This window comes from Puntigrus tetrazona, chromosome 24, assembly GCF_018831695.1.
Source record: "Puntigrus tetrazona isolate hp1 chromosome 24, ASM1883169v1, whole genome shotgun sequence".
Taxonomy (NCBI): Eukaryota; Metazoa; Chordata; class Actinopteri; order Cypriniformes; family Cyprinidae; genus Puntigrus; species Puntigrus tetrazona.
Window position 1 is genome coordinate 5,798,429 of NC_056722.1, and position 25,000 is coordinate 5,823,428.

General features: G+C 42.1%; 3 protein-coding genes across 16 annotated transcripts in view; all 3 read left to right on the top strand.

Moving 5' to 3' along the window:
- The window catches only part of epb41l3a (erythrocyte membrane protein band 4.1-like 3a), a 43,595-nt gene extending 33,433 nt beyond the window's left edge, over positions 1 to 10,162 (top strand). For 5 of the 6 annotated variants that reach the window (XM_043226657.1, XM_043226655.1, XM_043226653.1 and 2 more), the window contains 4 exons: positions 82 to 945; positions 2,810 to 2,935; positions 3,580 to 3,639; positions 5,263 to 5,681. In XM_043226657.1, coding sequence (XP_043082592.1) covers positions 82 to 945; positions 2,810 to 2,935; positions 3,580 to 3,639; positions 5,263 to 5,463 — 1,251 coding nt within the window. In that variant the 3' untranslated portion in view covers positions 5,464 to 5,681. Of the gene's footprint in view, positions 1 to 81; positions 946 to 2,809; positions 2,936 to 3,579; positions 3,640 to 5,262; positions 5,682 to 6,144; positions 6,232 to 6,580; positions 6,662 to 7,952; positions 8,060 to 9,317 lie in introns of those variants that run through there. The other variant, XM_043226658.1, reaches the window with a different exon arrangement.
- Positions 10,163 to 11,727: 1,565 nt separating this feature from the next.
- Positions 11,728 to 15,889, top strand: zbtb14 (zinc finger and BTB domain containing 14). Of its 2 annotated transcripts, none has more exons than XM_043226390.1 (2): positions 11,728 to 11,881; positions 13,187 to 15,889. In XM_043226390.1, exon 2 carries the CDS (start codon positions 13,201 to 13,203, stop codon positions 14,512 to 14,514), a length of 1,314 nt encoding a protein of 437 aa, XP_043082325.1. In that variant the 5' UTR covers positions 11,728 to 11,881; positions 13,187 to 13,200; the 3' UTR covers positions 14,515 to 15,889. The 2 variants fall into 2 exon arrangements, with proteins under 2 accessions (XP_043082325.1, XP_043082324.1); XM_043226389.1 differs by lacking the exon at positions 11,728 to 11,881 and adding an exon at positions 11,974 to 12,408.
- A 367-nt stretch (positions 15,890 to 16,256) lies between these two features.
- The window catches only part of top1mt (DNA topoisomerase I mitochondrial), an 18,752-nt gene continuing 10,008 nt past the window's right edge, over positions 16,257 to 25,000 (top strand). The window contains exons 1-18 of one of the 8 annotated variants that reach the window (XM_043226381.1): positions 16,258 to 16,471; positions 16,797 to 17,001; positions 17,075 to 17,136; positions 17,212 to 17,272; positions 17,332 to 17,363; positions 17,846 to 17,888; positions 17,965 to 17,990; positions 18,077 to 18,134; positions 18,211 to 18,258; positions 18,327 to 18,526; positions 19,759 to 19,874; positions 20,030 to 20,151; positions 20,981 to 21,103; positions 21,173 to 21,360; positions 22,094 to 22,238; positions 22,308 to 22,451; positions 22,997 to 23,179; positions 24,526 to 24,594. In XM_043226381.1, the coding sequence (XP_043082316.1) occupies positions 17,105 to 17,136; positions 17,212 to 17,272; positions 17,332 to 17,363; positions 17,846 to 17,888; positions 17,965 to 17,990; positions 18,077 to 18,134; positions 18,211 to 18,258; positions 18,327 to 18,526; positions 19,759 to 19,874; positions 20,030 to 20,151; positions 20,981 to 21,103; positions 21,173 to 21,360; positions 22,094 to 22,238; positions 22,308 to 22,451; positions 22,997 to 23,179; positions 24,526 to 24,594 (1,590 nt within the window). In that variant the 5' untranslated portion in view covers positions 16,258 to 16,471; positions 16,797 to 17,001; positions 17,075 to 17,104. Of the gene's footprint in view, positions 16,472 to 16,796; positions 17,137 to 17,211; positions 17,273 to 17,331; positions 17,364 to 17,845; positions 17,889 to 17,964; positions 17,991 to 18,076; positions 18,135 to 18,210; positions 18,259 to 18,326; positions 18,527 to 19,090; positions 19,251 to 19,758; positions 19,875 to 20,029; positions 20,152 to 20,980; positions 21,104 to 21,172; positions 21,361 to 22,093; positions 22,239 to 22,307; positions 22,452 to 22,996; positions 23,180 to 24,525; positions 24,595 to 25,000 lie in introns of those variants that run through there. The other 7 variants (XM_043226382.1, XM_043226380.1, XM_043226385.1 and 4 more) reach the window with 7 other exon arrangements.

The window sequence follows — 25,000 nt, forward strand, 5'->3', positions numbered from 1 at the left end:
GTCTCTGTCTTCACGGATCAGGCGTGACTAACGCTGCTTTTCCTCCGGTCTGCTAACATCATCTTTGTGTGTTATGTGTAGGAGTCTGACGGGTGGGTCATTATAAACAAGGTTCCTCCGTTTGAACCCGATAAACTTCCTCCGGTCCAAGCAGAAAGGGTTTCTCGTAAGATACCAGAGAAGGTTTCTACCGTAGCGCAAGAACAACGTCCAGGAAAACCCTCGTCCGTCCAATCTGAAGAGCTTCCTCCTCCTAAGACTCCAGAAAAGGTTCCTACCGTAATCCAGGAGACAGAAAAACCTGAAGAGGTTTCTCCTTCAGAAAAGGTTCCTGCAGCAATCCAAGAAAAACAATTTCCCATCGTAACTGAAGAGGTTTCTCCAAGGAGAACTCCTTCCAAGATACCAGTGAAGGTTTCCATCACAGTACAAGAAACGTCCCCTCCGGAAAAGCCTTCCTTGATTGCATCTGAAGCGGTTTCTCCAAAGAAAAGTCCAGAAAAGTTTCCTACAGCGACGCAGGAAAGGTCTTCTCCAGAAAAACCCCCGTCTGTTGTATCTGAAGAGGTTTCTCCGACGCTTCCAGAAAAGGTTTCCACCAAAGTACAAGACGCTTCTCCAGAAAAACCGTCGCCCATCGTATCTGAAGAGGTCTCCCTGAAGAAAGTTCCTCCGAAGGTACCAGAGAAGGTTTCTACGGTGGTCCAAGGAAAGGTTGAACCCATAAAGGTCGGTTCTTCAGAGGATGCTCCTCCTAAAGTACCTCCTAAAGTTCCTCCGAAGGTTCCCGAGAAGAAACACGCGGCCGGCTACAGGTTCCTGTCGGTCTCGAGCGCGCCGCCGTCCGCCGGATCTCTGGAAGGATCTCTGGAAGGTTTCTCCGAGTCCAGAGGGGTGCCGCTGCGCTCTCCGGTGGATCTCAGCAGATCTCCGACGGCTCGAGTGGTAGGGTTCTCCGGCGGCTCGCTTCTCCTCGGCCTGGCTTTGAGGTCTCCGACGAACTCCGAAGCCAGAGCTCCACGCGCTCCTGACTTGCGTTGGGTTGTTTTGGTCTGACGCAAATCCCTCCGGCTGGAATTTGCTGTCGCCGTTTGTTGTTTTGAGCCGGAGAGTCGCCGTTGTTTTGGAGAATGCTGCTGCTTTGCTTTAGTCCCTGAGGAACGGCGGCGTCTTTGTTTTGCTCTGGCTGCTGCTGGATTTATGAGGGATATTCATAAGAGAGTGTCTTTTATCTTCAGAGATCACGAGGTCTTCGTCACGAGCTAGATGAGGTCTAGCTTTATCAAGCCGACTTCAAAGTGCGTCACAACAGGAAGAAAAAAATACAAAATTAAAAATATAGTAATAAAAAGTAGGCACATACGCAACCAGTCAAAGGTTCTTCTGCTCAACAAGCCTGCATTTATTTGATCCAAAGTAATATTGTTAAATATTTTTCATATTAAAACAGCTGTTTTAATTTAGCTGCTAATTTATTTCTGTGAATTGCAGAAATCATAATAATATACAGATTCGCTGCTCGACAAACATTTATGATTATTATTATTACTGTTATCATCGATATTAAAAACAGTGGAGCATTTTTCAGGATCCAAATATCAGCTTATCTGATATAAAAAGATGTGTAAGATTATACACTAAAAAAGAAATCAATGCTTTCATTTAGCAGGAAAGATTAAATGTAAAAATGATAAAGACGTTACAAAAGATCCAAAATTCTACTCCGTTTTCAACATAATAATAATAATAATAATAATAATAACAAATGTTTTTTGAGCAGTATATAAGAATATTATAATGATTTCTGAATGCTGAAATCACTGAAAATCATTCATTGAAATCATAAATTGTATTTGAAATTTTTTTAAAGAAAGCAGCTATTTTAAATAGTAAAAAAATTGAAAAATTTCCGTTCAAAAACTTTATTAAATATTTAATAAACAAATTGAATACATTTGAACTGATTTTTGGCCCTCAATATAAAAATGTGAATCTGATCCAAACATTCTTAAATCTCATTTATTTACTTCAGTTACTCATTCACCAAGGTTTTCTTTGTCGTAGTATCATTTATTAAGTTCACGAAGGACAGATATTTTCCTTTTTTTAGGCTTAAACTCACTTTTATCCAAAAATAAGACTTCATGTCTCATAGGGGTTCTCAAGTAGGTGTTTGTCTTGACTTTAAATCGTTTAGGTGGAAAAGTCAGGCAAAATAAGCCGGAAATGCTTAGTAAGAGCTTTGTGTATACGTCTTGTTTCTTGTGAGAGTTCGCAGCGTTGAACTCTTTGAACGAGCCTGCTCTTTATGAAAGCGAGCTGTCCTTGTCTTCAGACGCAGACTAATAAAACCGTAATAAATCTGCCGGTGAAGCACCAAAGAAGAAGTAAAGCTGTGTTCTGCACATGAACATCAGTACGGTGTGAGCGCCGCCTGCTGGACGAACCTTTATTATCTTATTGAGCCGCTTGAATCCTTCTCTGAGCGAAACACCTCACTGCATGTCACTGCTGCGTTCGGCTCAGAAACGATTCATGCAGCCTGGAAGTCTGATGCTAATAATTGCATTAGTTTGATTTCTTCAATTCTAAAGGTAATTCTCTGCAGGATGCACATACAGCGCAAGCAGGTGTTCTCTTATGAATAAGCCCTAAATGAGCCCCTTCACTCCCTGAGTTACCCAGAATGCTCTGTGTGTGTGTGTGTGTGTGTGCGTGCGTGTGTGTGTGTGTGTGTGTGTGTGTGTGTGTGTGTGCGTGTGTGTGTGTGTGTGTGTGTGTTTAACGCTGTGTTTCTCTCTGTGTTCAGCCTAAGCCCAGTTTTGATGAGATGTCTCCTGAGCTCACGGCGCTCTTGCAGTCGACTCGCAGCTGGGCTCCGTCTGCGTCTGCGTCTGCGTCTGCGTCTGCGTCTGCGTCTGCGGTCACGATACAGGTGCAGCTCTCATCTCCGCTCTTATTAAGAGCACAGTCACAAAGACAGACAGTTTGTAAAGATCTATCCTTCATTTGGTCTCGACGCTCGTTTTCAGAGACGGAAAAAGAACTGCTTATATTGAAGGTTTTAGTCAGACACCTCGGAGATACTTTCATCAACAATATATTTATATTATTCATCAAAAATATATTTACCAGATAAACTAAATGGACGAGCGCTTCCTAAACGTCTTTGTCTTTTCCAGTATAAATGTCTAATTATTCTTAAATCAAGATACATTTTGTGGTGAAGCAAAATACGTTTTCTTTTTTTTTAAAACTAAAAAAATCACGTTTCCATAAATGTTTTCTTACTCTGTAATAAAATAATAGCTATTTATTACAAATTTTAAAAATATATAGATAAATAAAAGTTATTAAAAATGAAAAAAATGTATATAAAAAGAAAATTAAATGTAAATATAAAAAAATATAAAAATATATAAAATATAAAAGATTTAAATATAAATAAAATGCTAATTGTTAATTTAGAATTTTTTTATTTTTACTTGACAAAAATCTAAATAAAGAGTAAAGCATATTTGCTGTGTACTTTATTACCTAGACATGAAAGTTCTGCTCATGTTCTGTTTTCTCTGTCAGTCCTCAGAGAGTCGTCCGGCTGAAGACGAGGAGCGGCCCCCGGCGGAGGATCAGCCTCAGGTACCCGAGCCTCCGGAGGGCCCCTGGGAGCCTGCGCTGTATTATCAAGCGTGTGTAGCATGTGTGGAGCCGCTGAGCTCAGTGCGGGCCCTCGACGAGTCCGAGTCCGAGTCGGAGCCCGACTCCAGCGACTCCAGCAGTGTGAACTCGGCTCACTTCTCGGGGCCCCTCACACACTCGGGCCCCACGGAGGCCCCGCCCCAGAGCGACAGTGAGTCTGGAGGAGAGAGCTTCTCTCTGTCCACCGATGATGATGATGATGATGAGGAGGAGGAGGAGCAGGAGCCCAGCAGGAGCCCCTCCGAGCAGAGGGGTGTAGCTGAGGGTCACTGTGGGGAGGTAGAACTGACCGCCGGTTCAGAGGTGACCTCACAACCTCGTGACCTCGTGACCCCAAACCTGAAACCCCACAACATCTGACCTCTCCTCACTAGCACCGGCATATAGTGTGTGTGTGTGAGAGAGAGAGAGAGAGAGAGAGAGAGAGGAAGAGAGAGAGTGTGTGAGAGAGAGAGAGAATGTGTGTGTGAGAGAGAGAGTGTGTGTATGTGAGAAAGAGAGAGAGAGAGAGGAAGAGAGAGTGTGTGAGAAAGAGAGAGAAAGTATGTGTGTGTGAGAGTGTGTGTGTGTGAGTGTGTGTATGTGTGTGTGCATGTGTGTGTGTGTGTGTGTGAGAGAGAGAGAGGAAGAGAGAGGAAGAGAGAGAGTGTGTGTATGTGAGAAAGAGAGAGAAAGTATGTGTGTGTGTGTGTGTGTGTGTGTGTGTGTGTGTGTGTGTGTGTGTGTAAGTGAGTGTGTGTGTGAGTGTGTGTGTGTGTGTGTGTGTGTGTGTGTGTGTGTGTGTGTGTGTGTGTGTGTGTGTGTGTGTGTGTGTGTGTGTGTGTGTGTGTGTGTGTGTGTGTGTGTGTGTGTGTGTGTGTGTGTGTGTGTGTGTGTGTGTGTGTGTGTGTGTGTGTGTGTGTGTGTGTGTGTGTGTGTGTGTGTGTGTGTGTGTGTGTGTGTGTGTGTGTGTGTGTGTGTGTGTGTGTGTGTGTGTGTGTGTGTGTGTGTGTGTGTGTGTGTGTGTGTGTGTGTGTGTGTGTGAGTGTGTGTGTGTGTGTGTGTGTGTGTGTGTGTGTGTGTGTGTGTGTGTGTGTGTGTGTGTGTGTGTGTGTGTGTGTGTGTGTGTGTGTGTGTGTGTGTGTGTGTGTGTGTGTGTGTGTGTGTGTGTGTGTGTGTGTGTGTGTGTGTGTGTGTGTGTGTGTGTGTGTGTGTGTGTGTGTGTGTGTGTGTGTGTGTGTGTGTGTGTGTGTGTGTGTGTGTGTGTGTGTGTGTGTGTGTGTGTGTGTGTGTGTGTGTGTGTGTGTGTGTGTGTGGAGTGATCAGGTATCATGGTATTAATGATTAATAAGTCAGATGTGACGCTGCAGCTGCTTCAGAAGATCTTGTGTTGGTTCTCTTCTCTCCAGAACTCCTCATTCCTCCTCGACTTTCTCCCAGTGTTTGTTTCCATTAATTTTTGGGAATCAGTGATTATTAATTTATCTGATTACCTAATTGTTGTAGACTAGAGCAGTGACTGTGTGTGTGTGTGTGTGTGTGTGTGTGTGTGTGTGTGTGACTAGTCTCCTCTCTCTCTCTCAGTCAGGTGTGGTGAGTTTCTCCAGGACTCTCTCAGGAGACTCGGACACTCCTGTGATCCAGACGGAGATGAAGACCATCACGTACGAGTCCCTACAGGTGTGTGTCTCTCATCCACAAACACACCGTAGAACACGTGACACACACTCCTTCAGGACGGCAGAGAGAGGAAACGTGTCTCAAGATGAACTGTTTAGCATCTGAGTAACTATATAAAGATCATCTTAAAAAGAAATTAATACTTTTATTCATCAAGGATGCATTAAATGGATCAAAAGGGCCAGTAAAGATTTCTACTTCACATAAATGCTGTTATTTGATTTAGTATATGTAAATACTTTTTATTCAATATAAATAATATATTATACTGTTTTCAACATTTAACTGTTTTTAACACTGATAATAATCAGAAATGTTTGTCGAGCAGTGAATCAGTATATTATTATGATTTCTGTAATGATGCTGAAAATTCATCTGCGCTTCACAGAAATAAAGAGGAAACGTTCTCAAGATGAACATTCACTGAGAAAATAGCTGATTTAAATCTGAAACATATTTCATTCATTTGAGTGTATTTTGAATGAAGAGACCATAAAATCGTACTGACGCTGTGTTTTTGATTTAGTATATGCTACTTTTTATTCAGGGAAATAATATATGGAGACAACATTTATGTTGGAATAATCTGCTGAAATGCCCAGACCAATCAGTATATTATTACCATTTCTGTAATGATGCTGAAAATTCATCTGCGCTTCACAGAAATAAAGTACACTTTAACACACATTCACAGAGAAAACAGCTCATTTAAATCTGAAACATATTTCACATTTTGAGTGTATTTTGAATGAAGAGACATGAAATCGTCCTGACGCTGTGTTTGAGTGTATCGCTCACCATGGAGACATTGACCACACACACACCATCACCTCAGAGACCACCAGCACCACCACCACCACACACATCACCAAGGTACTGACCACACACACACACACACACACACACACACACACACACACACACACATCACTGTACACACACACACACACACACACACACACACACACACTACAGTACACACACACACACACACCACACACACACACACACATCACCACAGGTACTGACCACACACACACACACACACACACACACACACACACACACACACACACACACACACACACACACACACACATCACCAAGATGACCACCAGAACAACCGGATGACTGTCCTAACGTCTCTCTCTCTCTCTGTGTGTGTGTGTGTGTGTGTGTGTGTGTGTGTGTGTGTGTGTGTGTGTGTGTGTGTGTGTGACAGACAGTGAAGGGTGGAATCTCAGAAACACGGATTGAGAAGAGAATCGTGATCTCAGGAGACGCAGACATCGATCATGACGAGGTGAGAGCTTCACTGAGGCTTTAATCAGGTTCTTCAGGGTCATTCTGTCAGATGCTGCTGTTTCCAGAAATTTCTCTTCAGATCTGTTTCATGAAAGTTCTACAAAAAACATCATGGTAATAATGTTGACATTTAAAGATCATCCTGTAAACAAACATAAAACATAAAAGTAATATTATAATATAAGACTTTAACTTGTTCTCTAAGAGTTTACATCCTGTAAGATAAATAGATAAATAGAAATAAAAATATTACACATCTTTACACGCATACTGGATTTTAGTTCAGAAAATTGACTGTATCGCTGTAACAGACTAAAAGTTGATGAGCTGATGATTTGTATTTGTAGAATGATCCTGTATGAACTCTATGACTGGATTCAGCAGTTTACATCAATTTTTTACCATAATTCTGACAGTAGTAGTTGGGGGCGTGGTATGTGATGTTGAGGGGCGTGGCCTGTGATTGTGATGTGTGCATGTTGGGGGCAAGTGTGGGGCGTGGCCTGTGGATATGGTGTGGGTGTGGCCTGTGTTGATGTGTGTGTTGTTGAGGGGCGTGGCCTCTGATGAGGAGTGGATGTTGAGGAGCTTAGACTGATGTTGGTATTTGTTGGGGGCGTGGCCTGTGATTGTGATGTGTGAATGTTGAGGGTGTGGCCTGTGATGGAGTTTAGGTGTTGAGTGGCATGGGTGTGATGGTGTGTGTGTGTTAGGAGGTGTTTCCTATGTTGGGGATGTGTGTGTTGGGGCATGGCTTGTGATGAAGTGTGGGTATTAAAAGGCATGAGTGTGATGATGTGTGTGTGTGAGTGTTGAGGGTGTGGTCTATGATGGTGTGTGTGGCCTGTGATGGTGATGCGAGTGTTGAGGGCGTGGTCTATGATGGGGTGTGTTTTGGGGTGTGGTCTGTGATGGTAGTGTGTGTTGTGGCGTGGCCTTTGATGGTGATGTGTGTTGGGGGTGTGGCCTGTGATGATGAAGTGTGTGCTGAGGGCGTGGTCTATGATGGCGTGTGTGTTGGGGTGTGGCCTGTGATGGTAATGTGTGTGTGCTGGGGCGTGGCCTTTGATGGTGATGTGTTGGGGTGTGGCCTGTGATGATGAAGTGCGTGTTGAGGGCGTGGTCTATGATGGTTTGTGTGTTAAGGGGTGTGGCCAGTGATGATGCTGATGATGTTGGTGTGGCATTGCCTGTGATAGTGATTTGTGTGTTGGGGGTGTGGCCTGTGATGTTAATATATGTGCTGGGGGTGTGGCCTGTGATGACAATGTGGTGTCACTGTGGGTCAGGCTCTGGCTCAGGCCATTAAAGAGGCTAAAGAACAACATCCCGACATGTCAGTGACCAAAGTGGTGGTGCATAAAGAGACGGAGATCACGCCGGAGGAGTGATGCAGGTAAGACCACAGCCAATCACAGCTTGAGTAGGCTTGGCTGACTGCGAGCTGATTGGCTGCTGTGCTGCGCTTTGGAGCGCTGCTATTGGCTGCTGTTCTAACACCAATGCCGCTTTGGCTGTTTACATCTGCAGACGTCTGACTTATGCTTTCAGAGTGTGAACTAACTACTCACACCTCTAACAGAAACATATGATTGTGTGAGATCGGGAGCAGACGTGGTTGATCACACTGCATTCTGCTGGTAGCGAGCGGTACTGCAGAACATCTCCATGAGTCATGTGACCACATGATGACACTCACTGAGATTAATGGTGTTGAATCTGAGTATCCACTCAGAGTTAACTAGCAAAAACCCAGGACATCATAGCAACCACATAGCAACAGCCCACGACCCCATAGTATCTACCCATAACACCAGAGCAACCACACAGCATCTGTCCAGATCACCCTAACAACACCCAGAACAAAACTACCTTAGCAACTATATAGTAACCACACAGAACACCTTATCAACCAACCAGTACACCACAACCCTAGAAACAATCCGGAATACCCTAAAAACAGCCAAAACAACCCTAGCAACCACAGAGTTACCACCAATAACACCCTAGCAACCATCTAGAGCACTCCAACAAGTACCCAGAACACTATACCAACCATAACAATCACATAGTTACCACCCATAAGACCCAAACATCCAAAACAACCCTAGCAACCAACCAGAACACCACAACCCTAGAAACAATCCGGAATACCCTGATAACCAGCCAAAACAACCCTAGCAACCACAGAGTTACCCCCCATAACACCATCTAGAATACTCTAACACGTACCCAGAACACTATAACAACCATAGTTCCCACTTATAACATCCAAAACAACCCTAGCAACCAACCAGAACACCATAACAATCCTAGCAACCACAAGGTAACCACCCAAAAACACCCTGACATCAAAGCAGATTACCATAGCAACCGCGCTGTACACCACATAGACACAAACCGCATAACAATGCCTTCGTCATTGTTGCGCCGGAAACACCACCGACATTTTCCTGAGGAAAATGTAGATCTTCAGTTTCAGTGAGATAATGTTGAAATGGAGGCATGTTACTGAGTTTTTACGTTCTTTGAAATGCATGACATGTTTGACATCATCACCGATAGACTCAAGCTTGGCTCCTCTGAAGGTTCTTTCTGTTCCTTCACTGCGTGTTCCTGTTCCTGACCGAATGTTCCGTTTGATTTATTTTCAGGATTAACATCATCTTCACGCTTTCTGGAGGAACTCGTGTGTTCATGCTGTGGAAAAGGAAGGATGCTTCAGAGAAATCAACACAGGAACAGCAGCATCAATGAACGAATCGCAGCGAACGTCATCTGAACACGTCTGGAGTAACACACACACACACACACACACACACACACACACACATGCTTACAGGCGCCGCACTGGATCACTGTTACTGCATGACAAGGGAACAATTCTGCTTTTTGTGAGGAGACTACAGTATATAGACCTTTTAGTAAATACTATATGAGCGCAGTGCATAGTCAAACCACGAGCTCGTCATAAGAGGACCGAAGAGTATGTGTGAGAAGAAATATAACGGTTGCAGATATCTACATTTATTTATTCTACTGATTCCTGCTCACTTTAAAAAAGGACGAACTTTGCACAATATTTAATCGCGCAAAGATGTGCCATCCACGCTCCGTCGGCTCATCTCCGATCTGCTCACGTTGCATATGACACACGTTCATTACGAGGATATGAATATGCCACACATGTATGTTAGAGACGTGTTATGTTGTTTTTACTTGAATCACACACCTGTTCCTGTTTCTTTTTGAGAACTGTCACTTGTGAACATTGAGCTTAGAGGAATGAAGCTCTCCGAGAGCTGCTGTAATGACGATCGCTGCCCTGCAAAATCAATCCCAGAGTCCTCCCTGCCCAGAGTGCCACATCTGAGCCTTAAACTGTACAGACCAAGCCCATGTGTGTTTATGTCCTTGTTTGTTTTCCAATGCCGTGTCGCCGCCCTGCTGACTGTTTCTCACTCAAGCAACTCCAATAAAATCTCGATTCCATTTCTGATCATTTTGCAGTTTCCATTCATCCCTTTGCATTGAGACACGAATGAAGAGAACACGCATTCATCATAGCATTTCTTACTTAACATTTCAATAAACTAATTCAAAGAGCTAATACATTTTTGTCTTACACTAGATGTTATATAGTTGTGTATTTCACAGAAATTTGATATTTAAAGACTTGCGCACAATAGGCCTTTAGTGTTATTTTGAAATAATACTTGAAGTATTGACTGTGACTTGTAATGCTATGGTATAGGAATTGCCATTGTTTTTGAATATCATGTTTTTGGACATGCGCTGATGGTAATACAAGTGTAATCTGTTAGGTGTACCATAAATATGATGCAGGAACATGGCAATTACTAAGTACCATGGAAAAAAACCCCAAAAACATTATAATCCACCCCACCAAAGGGATAGTTCGCCCAGAAATGAAAAATCAATACTGCTTTACACAACATCATGTCATTCCTAATCTGTATGACTTAAGGAAAAAAAAAGACTAATTTGTTTGTAATGAAATGAGGGCAAGTAAATAATGACAGAACGTATTTAGGGGTGTACTGTCCCTTTAAGTGCAATACGATTTATTTCTTATATATATATATTTAATCACCTGGTGGTTTTACGCTGCAAACCAAAACTAAGAAGCAATAAAACGTGGAGCTTTTTTGTTCGGTCGGTGAACGGTTCAGATCCTACAAACGACTGGATCCTAATCCTCGCGTTCGCTTGTAAATGCGCGTGCGCTCGCTCCTCCTGCGCGTCACAGTGCGGCTCGCGCTCCGCCGTTTGCGTAAAAGCGTGCCTGCGCATCTCGCCGTGTGCGCCGTTTACGCAGCCGTGCCCGTGTCTACGTACGCGCTTCGGTCACTCGCCCTCCGCAGCAGTGTTGCCAAGTCCTCGGTTTTACCTCGCAGTCGGGCTACTTCGGCACTGTTACCGCAGGGTTAAAGCAACCCCGATAACGTGATAATTAGCATAGATATGTATAGATGCTATATTCCACCGATCCAGATGTGTTGACGCGTCCGCCATTTTGGAATGGTCAACTCGACGTCATTCACTATAATAATCAATGAATATTTAAAGATACACATGCATATAACTTGTTGTAGAAACACAGTCAAAAGCCTGCCAAAAAGCGTAACAGAAAGGAGACCAGGCTGTTTTATTAAATGGATGCTAATGAATGAATGTAAGAGAGGTTTCACTACCCTGAATGAACAGCTTTAACTAAACAGCTAAAATAAGAGTATTAATAGATACTGTCTGTCTGAAGATCTAATGTCTTCATTTAATTAGTGCACAAATAAAGCATATACATAAACCCAAACGGGAAATGAAACAGTTATAGAAGAACAAAAACAGTCAATGCAATTTGGCAGAGAAATCAAACAACGCTGGTCATTTTCATAAGTAACCATGATTGTATTGTATATATTCTTTCTTAGTATGTGTAACCGATTACAGTTACGTTTATTCTGCAATCAATTGTATATTTTTGTGCCCCGTGGAACGCGAATTTTAAAGAAAGCTATAGTTTTGAGAAGCAATTGGGCGGGTTTTATAGCGAAAACCTGGCAACCCTGCGCAGCGCGTCCTTCCGCCTGTGCTCGTCCTCGGCCTCGCACACAACAACAAAGTATTAAATTCTGCACTGGCTTTCGTGACATTTAACACACACTTTCCCAGTGGATCACAATAAAGCACAATAAAGGTAAGAATTAGATTTTTGGAGCGGACCGAAGCGGCCGCTGAATTATTGCATAATGTTTTGCGCGGGATGGCTGCGCGCGCCCGGCGCGGGAGTGTTCCTCATGGCCCGCGCAGCTCGCGCCACTAAATCCGCCTCAGCGCGCCGCGGTCCCGTTTACCGAGCGTTCCGCTGCTCTCCGGTGCTGATCGGCGCTCCGCGGCTCCGCGAGCTCGTCTAGCGGGAAGCGCTGCGGAGAGCTCGGCGTTTTCGGTCGTTTAATGTCGATTCAAATTCATCGGCGATGATTTATGTGCTAATGCTAAGATTAGCTTCCAGAGAAGCGCAAGCGGGCTAGCGCAGAAACGGCTAAATAGGCGCATCAAACTTCAGTTTGTGGACGGAGTGCGATATTTAGAGAGCAGGGCAGTCTTTTATTCACACGCAAACACAGTCTGTCTGTTTGGAGGCGTTTAAGTGAAGTAGTTTCGACGTTTGTGGCCTGTTTCGTGTCGTTCAGAGCAAACTACAAACATCATGTGTCCATCAAGGTATCGTTTGAATGTGTGTTTTAGTGCATCTGTGTAGAGAAATGTGACCCTGGACCACAAAACCAGTTATAAGGTTTATTACTTTAATTGAGATGTGCATCATCTGAAAGCTGAATAAATGATGTTTCCATCGATGCATGGTTTGTTATTATAGGACTATTTGTATGAGATGCAACTATTTGGAAATCTGAGGGAGTAAAAAAAACTTCATATTGCTAATAAAAAAATATGTTTAGAAATATTTACAGTAGGACATTTACAACATGTATTAATGGAACATGATCTTTACTTAACACAATGATTTTTTGGCATGAAAGAATAAGTTTGACCCTTACAATGCATTCTTAGCTATTTCTACAGATATATCTGTGCTGCTGACCACTGCTTCTGTGCTCTGGGATCACAAATGAGATTTAATGACTTATTATTATAACGATGCGTGTACAGACTTCATTCAGTTGTTTTGTGAGACATGCATGAAAACCGTTATTCATATTCGTTCTTTATTGGTCTATTTATTTGGCTAAAAGTACCGTGATTTGGTGTAATTGTTCAAATGCGACTTAATATGGTAATATTAAAATGTCTACGAATTGAAGAAACTGATCGGTAAAAACCGTAGACGCTGGCGGGCGATCGATCTCAATGAACTCGCGTGACGACAGCGATATGATTATTTTTAATTGATGCTCCGTGGCGTATCCTAAAAGTGTTGGGGTGTTATTTGAGTCCCTCGCTGTTTTTATTCGTTGACCAATATTCCGTGCTCTTTCCGTAGGATCCCGCTCCAGCATGTCCGAAACTGTGAAGTATGTGGACGATGAGCACAAGACCATCTTTCTAAAGCTACTGAACGAGCAGCGTTTGGAGGGCGAGCATTGCGACATCGCGGTGGTGGTGGAGGATGTGAAGTTCAGAGCGCATCGCTGTGTGTTGGCGGCGTGCAGCAACTACTTCAAGAAACTCTTCAAGAAACACGAAGTGGACAGCTCGTCCGTCATCGAGATTGACTTCATCCGCTCGGACATCTTCGAGGAGGTGCTGAATTACATGTACACCGCCAGGATCTCGGTGAAGAAGAAGGATGTCAACCTCATGATGTCCTCGGGACAGATCCTCGGCATACGCTTTTTAGACAAACTCTGCTCGCAGAAACGCGACATGTCACCCGACGAGAAAAACGACCCCAGGAATGCAAAGTTCCCGTACGACATGGTGAAAATGGGGCTTCCGGCGGAAGATCCTCCGCTGAGCCAAGACAGCGACGTCCAGGTGCTCGGAGACCAAGACGACGCTCCTTCGGACGACATCGTAGAGGAGCCTCAGGGCAATCACGATTTGGATAAATCGCCGAATAACGCGTTACGAGTGCAGGAGGCCATACTGAAGGAGCTCGCGCAAGAAGAAGTGCACAAAGTCAGCTGCTACGATCAAGAAGTGGAAGCGATGGATGGAGAACCTAAAGAGTTGGCGGCTCACACCCAAACGCTGTCGTTCGCCGAAAGCATGGGCGACGTTAAAGACGAGCAGCCGCCGGGGTGGACGACGGCCGCCGCCGACATGAAGTTCGAGTATCTGCTCTACGGCCATCGCGATCAGCTGGCGTGCCAGGTTTGCGGAAAGAGCTTCATCGACGAAAACCGCTTGAGGAAGCACGAGAAGCTGCACTCAGCCGACCGGCCCTTCGTCTGCGAGATCTGCACCAAAGCCTTCACCACTCAGGCGCATTTAAAGGAGCACCTGAAGATCCACACGGGCTTCAAGCCGTACCGCTGCGAGGCCTGCGGGAAGTCGTTCATCCGCGCGCCGGACCTGAAGAAGCACGAGCGCGTGCACAGCAACGAGCGGCCCTTCAGCTGCCAGATGTGCGAGAAGGCCTTCAAACACAAGTCGCACCTGAAGGACCACGAGCGACGCCACCGAGGAGAGAAGCCCTTCGTCTGCGGATCCTGCACCAAGGCCTTCGCCAAAGCGTCCGACTTGAAGAGACACGAGAACAACATGCACAGCGAGCGCAAGCAGCTGCAGAGCGAGACCGAGCAGCTCCAGGCCGCAGCCATGGCCGCCGAGGCCGAGCAGCAGCTGGAGTCCATCGCCTGCTCGTAATCACCGAGCGGATCTGAGCGGGGCTGGGACCAGACACCCCTGCGTCGCCGCTCGGTCCGTTCCGAGTTTAGTTTTGAACAGCAGATGGCGCTGCGTGCTTCAGAAACAGACGTGCTCTGCTTCAGTCCAGTTACGCACGGGATGAAATAAATGAGCGCGCAGAAGTAGAGCACTTTAAGTACATGATAGAAGTGCTCTCTTTCACGTAATAATTTTATACTTAAAGGAATAGTTCACCCAAAAATGAAGATTCTGTGATCTGTTTACTCAATATTTTGAAGAATTTTGTCACCAGGCTGTTTTGGGTCACCATTGACTTCCATAGTAGGAAAATAATGGTGACTCAAAACTGTCTGGTCTGGTTGCTAACTTAAAAAAAAAAAAAAATAAAAATCTTCCTTTGTGTTCTGCAGAACAAAGAAATTCATACAGGTTTGGAACCACTCCAGAGTGATTAAACGATCACAGAATCTTCATTCGTGGGTGAACTATTCGTTTTAATATACTAAAAATGATTCTGTAGATAAAATCCTCTTTGATTCTGTGAATATGAAATGCACATTTGACATGCTATTTGTGTATATAGTCACCACTTCTAGTACACTTGGGTGTGCTAGTTTATGAAAGATCTCTAAATACAGGTAGTAGGTCAAAAGCGCATTTTATTTTAGATTGTGTCCCAAAATAGCAAAGTTGAGTACACTTTATCTATAGAAACATTTTTAGTATATCAAGAATAGAATTAGTGCATGAAAGCAGCACATTATGAAAGTGTACTACTCTAATCTACACAAATCACTTGAACCTAAAATAATCATTCATAAAGTTTGAAACGGTTGTAGCGAATTACAAGGGTGTTTATAATAAACTGTGTTTAGATTAATCTCACGTCGTAAAGCAGGTGCAAATACTATTCATCTGAGCACGCAAGCGCTCTTCTTCTTGAGCTTTGGAGCGTTCGGATAAAAACTATATCAGAGCGCCATCTGCTGTTAAAAACTACATTAAGCTCGGAGTCAGTTCCGGATCGATCCACAAATTGCGCGTCCTAGCCCTAGATTTTTTTTTCTCTTCTAATTTTAGAACATGATTTACACTGTTTTTCATTGTTTCTTTTATATGTAAATGGTGAAGACGTTTTCTCTTATTGTACAGTTCATACCAAATGTATTTGAGTATTTATGGCAGCTGACGGACGATGAGCTCTTCCTTCGCCTGCTGCCCTTGCAGCGTAAACTGGACACGTGAACATTTGTGATGTTGGCGGACGGATGGAACGAGCTTGGGGTCAACCATGCCGTCCGTTTCTTGCGAAAGGGTGTGACGGTTTACACATCCAGATATTTTTTCTGTAATAAAAGACTGGTGAATCATCGCAGGTTTGCTCTTGTGCTTCCCTGGTTGATCAGCGGCCGGTCGCTCCGCTTAGACTAGTCCTTCCAGTTAGTCGTGTCATTTCTACTGGAAAACTGAAGTCAGTTTCATAAAAGTGCGAGTTGATCTAATTTGCATCTGTTTTGGTTCACTGTAATCTTAAATGGTCTGAAGAAGTCTTAAAGTTGAAGCCTTTAATCAGAGCAAAGGCAAGGTATTAAATATTGCACGCACTGTTAAAATGAGTCTCTCTGTGGGGTTTCAGTGCAAATATCAAACATCCTTAAATCAGGATGAGTACGACGCAAACAACACATGAAGTCTTTTCTGAAACATGCAGCTAAACTGAATGAGTTCAGGTTTAAAACCAGAACAAATATCTGTCAGTGAGGAATTAAATTAGAGACCATGGGCAGATGTTTGGTTTCAGTTCATTTTCATCAGTTTCTCATAAAACGAGGCCTTTCTTTCACATCATGTTGTTTTTCCAGTCGATGGGTCTTGATTTAAGAACTTTTAGAGGTTTGTCCTGGAAAATGATGAAAACGCCGAGCATCAGGATTGTTTGCGGTGCAATCCGAAGGTACAGTACAATTTAATTCTGTATTCTTCAAGACTTAAGCTAATTATTTGTAAAGATGGTTTAAAAAGTAAGTTTTTTTTATTAATAGAACTCATTAAATCGTCTTTACTTGGTCTCAAAGGGGTCTTGAGCTCATCCAAAACCTGCAGAAATAATGGTTATTCATGCAAATGGCACCAAATCAAAACTCAGTGTTATATTTAAAGAGAACAGGTTTATTGGTTTGCATTTCACAGCTTGATTTTTAAAGCCGGTTTACTCCAGTGAAGGGAATGAATACTGTTCATGTAGAAATTGCTTCCACTTCAGAATATCTCTTCCCCAGGATCCAGTACAAATGAATCACAGAAACCACTGAACGTCTTGTGAAGCTGCTTGAGATGCTCCTCAGGTCTTCTGGGTGTTAAGGTGGGTTTCTTCCAGCAGGTGGCGCTGGGGCTGATTTTGCGCAGTTGATTGCAAGACGAACTTAAAACCTTTCAGGTGTGACAGGTGACATGCATTCTGATGCCGCTTTGAGAAGATCTCAGGTACCGAATGATCCCCACGCTTTGAGATTAGACTGGAAGTGCTAGATTAGACTCTGTTTTACTGTCCTTGCAGTGACTTTTACAGAAAGTACAAAGTTACAGGATGAAACTGGAAAAGGAAAAACACGACAGAAGGTCAGAAAGATCCGTTTAATCGTGACTCGAACAGAGATCTGTGATGTTGACTTTAACTCGAGTCTTTGATGTCAGAGAGAAGAAGAAATCCAAACGCTCCTCTAAAGACAGAGAGAAGGAGCTGAACGGAAAACAGGTAAGATAATCTCAGGAGGTCGTGACTGAATGTGAGTCTAATGATTCTGTCATTAACAGATGAAGAGGTCCGATAGGCGATCTGGACTCAGGTGCGTTTAAAACATGCTCACAACGTTTAGATAACGTTCCCTCAAAGTTACGAAAACGTTCCTGAAAGTTCAGCACTCAACTTCAAAGGGCTTTTAAGTGCGGGAAAGTTTGCATTGTAGCATTGAAACGTTACTTTTGAATGTGCTCTGAACTTTTTTTTTCTTCACAGTTATGCAAATCTTAATAGAACATTTTATTAATAAATATACAGTATTTCTTTTGGCTATGAGATTAATTTTATAAACTGGTGAGCAATGTGGGAGCCTGCTTTTAAATGTTATGAAACTTATAACATTAAAATAATAATTAGATTTTCACAAAAAGCAGATTATTAAAGACCAGATAACGCCGACTGGAAGTTCAGTCAATATTACTGTAAGCACGTTTGTTCATAACTTTGAGAGAACGTTGCCGGAACGTTCTGAGAACATTATTTGTGAAGTTCCTCGTCAAATGGTGGTGTGATGTTCGTGAGTTTTAGCAGCGCAGGGAAACGTGAAGCAGGAGATGGAGACTCCTGTGAGGTGAGCGCTCGTGTGTGACTTTAAATATAAGAGAAACGCCTCGTCTTCAATCTAAACGTGTGTGTTGTCCTCTCAGGACGTCAAAGCAGATGCTGAAGAAAGGCAAGATGTCTCGGTTTGACTTTGCAAAGCAATGAAAAATATTAGTTGCTTGATTCGAGAAACAGTGTACCGTTTCTTTAAACCAGAAGTGATGGACAGCAGAAGTCAGACTCTCCAGAAATCAACAACAATGACAAAGAGAAGGTATTTTGATCTTTGTGTTCGACCTCGTCTGCGGGGTTTAATGATCTTTATTTAATTGCTCGTGATTGATTCTCAGACTCGGCTGAAGAGCAGCAAGGAGCGTCTCATCCAGAAAGAAGCCCAGGTGTGTGCCGATAGAAACCATCACTGCTGACAGAAAGCCATAAGTCGAGCAATAACTTTACTTTGAAGGAGGATGAATCTGAGGAGCCTGTCAGGATGAAGAAGAGAGTCAAAGATGAAAAGAGTTCAGAGAAGAAGAGGAGAAAGACGGGTTCTGAACACGACAAAACGGACAAGAACAAAAAGATGAAGAAAGACAGAAACCAGGAGGAGGAGAAGAAGAAGGGGAAGGAGGCCAAGAAGGACGAGGAGTCTGAGAAGTGGAAGTGGTACGTGTGCTGTTTTCTTTCAGGTAGTCTTTAATCGTCCGTTGATTGTTTGAGCTGATGCTTAGATTAGATTATACTTTATAAAAAAAAAAATAAACTTATCTGAATAAATAGGCTTTATTAGACCGAACTAATGATAACATGGACTTCTAGCTCGCTTTGGCCACAGAATAAACATTTAAACAGGTATTCTCATGGGAAAAGTTATTAAATTGTGAATTGAGAGAGAAGTCTTTTAAATCTGTGGTAGACCTTCTATTAAACTTGAGATGATTTTATTCTTTTGTTAGCATATAAGTTCTTTCAATTTAATTTTGCTATATATATATATATATATATATATATATATATATATATATATATATATATATATATAGATAGATAGATAGATAGATAGATAGATAGATAGAATAAGTCGACAATTTGAAAAAGTCAATAAAGTGATAATATTTAACACTGAAGTGTTTTGGAGGACGCGGAGCTGTAGTCGGCTGTGATTGGTCGGACGCGCACACGCGGGACACGCCCCCGGAACAGCGTCGTTGTTCTGAGTGCGCATGCGCAGATCAGCACGTGTCTCCTGTCCGCCGAGTCTGCTGGGAATGAAAACATGTTTGCGTTTAATTTCGCGATTCATTTATATTTCAGCGGAACGTAATAAAGTTTCCTCTGTCAGATGTTATTATGCGGGAGCCGCTGCCGCCAAAACTCTGTCAGGCTGCAGGTCAGCTCGCGAGATTACACTGTTTTACACTGTTTTACACGAGCTAGCATCAGTTTATACGAGTTCAGACCCTCAGAATTTATATTTATGTTCAGTTTTCATTATTTCATTTCATTAATTATAATTATAACACTGACACGCTGAACTTCAACTTAAACAGAATCATTTTAGAAGTGAGCTCATTTTATTTGGAATTAGATTTTAATCTGAAATCTTGATAATGATTAAATGGTAACTTGGCAAAAATGATTTTGAATTAAATATAATTGTTGACTTTAATAATTTATTCATGTATTTGTATATATTTATAGATTAGATTTGAATGAAAATAATTTTTTTTTTTTTAATATTATTAAACTTGCAATAAGATGAGTGGTTGAAAATGCAGAACCTGCTGTGGATTATATTGACTTTCATATTATTATTATTATTATTATTATTATTATTATTATTATTGTTGATTATTATTATTATTATTATTATTATTATTATTATTGTGATTGATCAGGTGGGAGGAAGGAAAGTCATCAGACACTCAGAAATGGAGCAGTCTGGAGCACAAAGGCCCGTATTTTCCTCCTGAATACGAGCTGCTGCCGGAGAACATCTGCTTTTATTATGACGGTAAACACTTGAGCGTTTCTTCATAGAGACTCGTACAGACTGAGATGAACAAGACAGTAACAGAAATTCAGCAGTTCTCAGAGTGTGTGTGTGTGTGTGTGTGTGTGTGTGTGTGTGTGTGTGTGTCTGTGTGTGTGTGTGTGTGTGTGTCTCAGGTCAGCCAGTGAAACTCAGTCCTGCTTCGGAGGAGATCGCCACTTTCTACGCTAAGATGCTGGATCATGAATACACCAGTAAAGAAGTGTTTCAGAACAACTTCTTCAGCGACTGGAGGGAGGTCGGAACCAGCAGCTGCTGTTACTGAATCATCAAAGCGTTTTAGAAGTTTAATTTTATTTATAGATTCTTTTTTATTGGTTTGATTCTTTGTTTTATAGGGTTTTTTAATCACTTAAATAAAATAATTGTTTTCCTTGTTTGTAAGTTGCTCATTCTCCATCTCCTCAGACTTAATGAGTGAAGTTTTACCGGTTTTGAATCTAATCAGCCGATCTCCGGGTTTGGTGATAGCATTTTTAGCATAGCTTAGCAAAGATCATTGAATCGGATTAGACCAGTAGCATCACGTTCAAAAATGACCAAAAAGTTTGGATGTTTTTCCTGTTTAAAACGTGACTCTTCTGGAGTTATGTTGTGTAGTAAGAACATTTAAACTTGTGATTTTTTTTTTTTTTTTTTTTTTCCCAGGCTGATATGACCAGGAACTATACTCTCATTCAGAGTAATAATCAAGAGTTTGTTTTCATACTACAGAGGAGTCAAGTTTTAAATGGTAAAAATATCTAAACTCTGTGGTCAGTTTTGAACGTGATGCTACTGGTCCCATTGGATTCAATGATCTATGCTAAGCTATGCTAAAAGTGCTATCACCAGACCCGGAGATCGACTGAATGGATTAAAAAAATGGTAAAACTGAGTTTAACTCTGGGGGAGATGGAGATTGAGCCTGTTAAAAAAAGGTGGACTGTCCTTTAAAAGGCACAATATGTAAGATTTTTGTTATAAAACACAAAATAGTTTTAGTTTGAGTTATTGATGTAAAGCAGACTGTGATCAGACTTGTATCCTGGTGATAAATGAACAGAGTTGAATAGAGTTGTGTTTAGGAGATGACCAAAGAAGAGCAGAAGCTGATCACGACGCTGTCCAAGTGTGACTTCAGTCAGATGCAGAAGTATTTCGTGGAGAAGTCTGAGGAGCGTAAGAACATGACGAAGGAGGAGAAGCAGGTTCGTCCGGTTCCGTGCGCTCCGGGGATCCTCCGGACATCGGTCTGACCCCTGACCTTTCTCAATCAGGTCCTGAAAGAGGAGGCCGGTCGGCTGATGGAGGAGTACGGGTACTGTCTGCTGGACGGACACCGCGAGAAGATCGGAAACTTCAAGCTGGAGCCGCCCGGACTGTTCCGCGGCCGAGGAGAACACCCCAAGATGGGCAAGCTGAAGAAACGCATCCAGCCTGAGGACGTGACCATCAACTGCAGCAAGTGAGAGACACACACACACAGAAACAGACACACACACACAGAAACAGACAGACACACACAGAAATAGAGACACACACGCGCACACAGAATCAGACACACAGAAACAGACACACACACACACACACACACATACACACACACACAGAATCAGACACACACACACAGAAATAGACATACACACTCCAGCCAGCCTGAGGACATGACCATCAGCTGCAGCCAGTGAGAGAAACACACACACACACACAGACACACACACACACACACACACACACTCCAGCCAGCCAGAGGACATGACCATCAGCTGCAGCCAGTGAGACACTCACAGTCTCTCACACACACACACACATTTAATTTTTAAAAAATATATATTTAAAAATGTTTTTATGAACTTATTTGATGACTGCTGTTTCTTGTAATTAATTTGTACTTAATCATAAAATACAGGTTGCATAAAGAAATTAAAAAGAATGCATATTATCCAATTTGATGCATTATTAAAATGTAAAGATTTTATGAATTAATGAGTCTGACCACTGTTGATAAATGAGAACGTAACAATTTAATTTTCATTTAAAATGTTAAGTTGTTAATCAACAGCACGTATTTATTTATTTTTATCTCATATGTATGCATGTATATATTATGAAATGACAGAAAAACTGAGTTTAGAGAGAAATTGCAGAGTTGTTTGGATTCTTTGGTTTGTTTTTGGACGTCTGGTTTGTCTCGGCAGAGACTCGAAGGTCCCCGAGCCCCCTGCAGGTCATCGCTGGAAGCGCGTGCAGCACGATAACACGGTCACGTGGCTGGCGTCGTGGCTGGAGAACATTCACGGACGACCCAAGTACATCATGCTGAACCCCAGCTCCAAACTCAAGGTGCGTGTGTGTGTGCTCTCGCTGAGGAAGAGGAGGATGATGATGATGATGATGATGGTCTGTGTTCAGGGTGAGAAGGACTGGCAGAAGTATGAGACGGCTCGGAGGCTGAAGATGAAGGTGGACTCCATCAGAAAACAGTACAGACGTGACTGGACGTCCAGAGAGATGAAGAGCAGACAGAGAGGAGTCGCCATCTACTTCATCGACAAGGTCTCACACTAGTGACAAAAGTATTGGCACCCCTGTAATGAACCGATTTAAGCATATAATGATATTCTAGGGAGTGCTTCTTATTTTATATCAACAGTTTAGACAGAAGCCTTTTCTATTCCAAATGACCCTGCCTCTGTTTATAAGACGAGACCTGCTTTGAGTCTCTGTGGAAGAACCTGACTGCTCTTCAGAAACCTCTGCTGTTTCTGTTATGGATCTTTGGATCATTGAAACTGATGGTTTTTAAAACAAATCCCAGGAAACATTTAACATATCGCTGTTCACTCGATCTTTTCGGGTTGGTCTGAATGAAGATGCAGATTTGTTCTTTACCACTAGGAGGTATTGTTTAGGAGCGGTAAAATATCTGTTTCCATGGCAACGCTGTACATAAAGCAGCAAATGCGTTTTTTGAAGCAAATACTGCTCCGAAAACATGAAACTTTCAGATTTAGGACTCATTCACTCAGAGTGGTTAAACACTGCATCAGTCACTGTGTGTGTGTGTGTGTGTGTGTGTGTGTGTGTGTGTGTGTGTTCAGCTGGCTCTGCGGGCAGGGAATGAGAAGGATGATGAGTCTGCTGATACGGTGGGCTGCTGTTCTCTGAGAGTCGAGCACATCTCTCTTCACCGGCGTCTGGACGGTCAGGAACACGTGGTCGAGTTCGACTTCCTCGGAAAAGACTCCATCCGATACTACAACAAAGTTCCTGTGGAGAAACAGGTCTGACTTTAACGATTCCTTCAAACTTAATGCTTCATTTGTTTTATAAATCGAGGAATGATGGTCTTTATCTCTATTCAAAACCGTTTATTTTAGTGCATTTAAACTATTTGAAAATGAGCAGTTTATTTTGATAAAGTGAACTGATTTTAAACTCTTTTAATGAGTGTTCGTGTGATTAGATATGTGTTCCTCTCATCCAGGGCCGTACTTGCCTTCGAGGCCAGCACCTCTGTATTTTTCCATTAACAGAAGTTGTAAAATAATTATCCTATTAATCCTGCTTTGGTGCTGCCAGGATAAAACGGATCTTTGATGTGTCCGTGGTCGGGGCGTGCGAGTATTTCGCAAAAAAACATAAAAAAAACTCCCCTCCAGAGCTTAAGCATACATTACGTGAAGTCTAGACGTGTGTGTGTGTGTGTGTGTGTGTGTGTGTGTGTTCTTTCACTGCATAAATCAGTGTATTACAAAGCAGTGAGATTGATCACAGATTCAAGACACGGGAGCAGAAAATGTATAAATTTATACCCTTAAAAATGTATGTATGTATTTTCGACATAGAATCAGTTTCCTTTTTGAACTTCGTTCCTGAATGAATCAGTCTTTTGAACGATTCGGTTCAATCACTGTGACAATCACTTTTTTCAATCGCTTTTATTCCCCCCATATATTTTCATGTTTTAAATTATTTCAAAACTATATGAAAACATAATTAATTTGTAATAGCAGTTAAAAGCATCAAACCGTTTGGAAATGCATCTAAATGCCTCTTCAGATGCTGCTTGGTATAACAGCCCAGATTCAGATTCACTGATTATCTTTTGAGTCAAATTCTTATATTTAATTGATACCTTGAGTTAAAATGGATTTATAAAGGTGTAAATACCCATCAAATGTAAAAAAAAAATCAGATTAAATGTAATGACTAATTTCTGTCCGTGGGAATAAAAAATATGAAATAATTTGTCACTTGATTTTTACCGAGGGCTAATAGGATAATTATAACCTGAATTTATTAAATTCATAAATGATCTCTTCTCTTTTCAGTTTGTGGATCATTCATTGCAACACTGAATCTGATTCTCATGTTTAAGAATAATTCATGCTACTACTTCCTGGACTTGGTTTAAACCTAATATTATTATGCAGTTTATGAGCCTTAAAACCTCTTTAAATGAACGCGTGTAAGTCAAGGAAATGATCTCGAGAACAATCTCCATGTAAGACCTTTATTTATAAAAACCCTGCTTGTATAGAAACACACTTTAGAAGGAGTTTCTGTGATTATATGTTGCATTAACTCCCGGTCGGTGTGTGTTTTTGTGTTAATGTGACTTTCACAGGTTTTCAAGAATCTGAAGCTGTTCATAAAACACAAGGATCCAGAAGATGATTTATTTGACAGAATTACGGTAAGTGTGTGCGTGTGTCTGTGTCTGTGTGTGTGTGTGTGTGTGTGTGTGTGTGTGCGTCTGTGTGTGTCTGTGTCTGTGTGTGTGTGTGTCTGTGTCTGTGTCTGTGCGTCTGTGTGTGTGTGTGTCTGTCTGTGTCTGTGTGTGTGTGTCTGTGTGTGTGTGTGTGTCTGTGTGTGTGCGTCTGTGTGTGTGAGAGACACTGAACAGAATAGTGATGTATAATGATGAGATTAATGTTCATCTAAAGGCGTTTCATTACTGAATGTAGAGACGTCGTTTTCAGAAAGATCTTTGTAATCGATGATAAGCATACCTTTAAGCAAAAATGACCTTAGATAAACATATTATTGTTTTTTTTAATTGCTGAAGTGTATTTTATTTATTCATTAAACTTTTGGTGTGA

Coding starts and splice junctions, on each gene's coding strand:
- zbtb14 (XM_043226390.1), top strand. CDS start 13,201: ATGTCCGAAACTGTGAAGTATGTGGACGATGAGCACAAGACCATCTTT.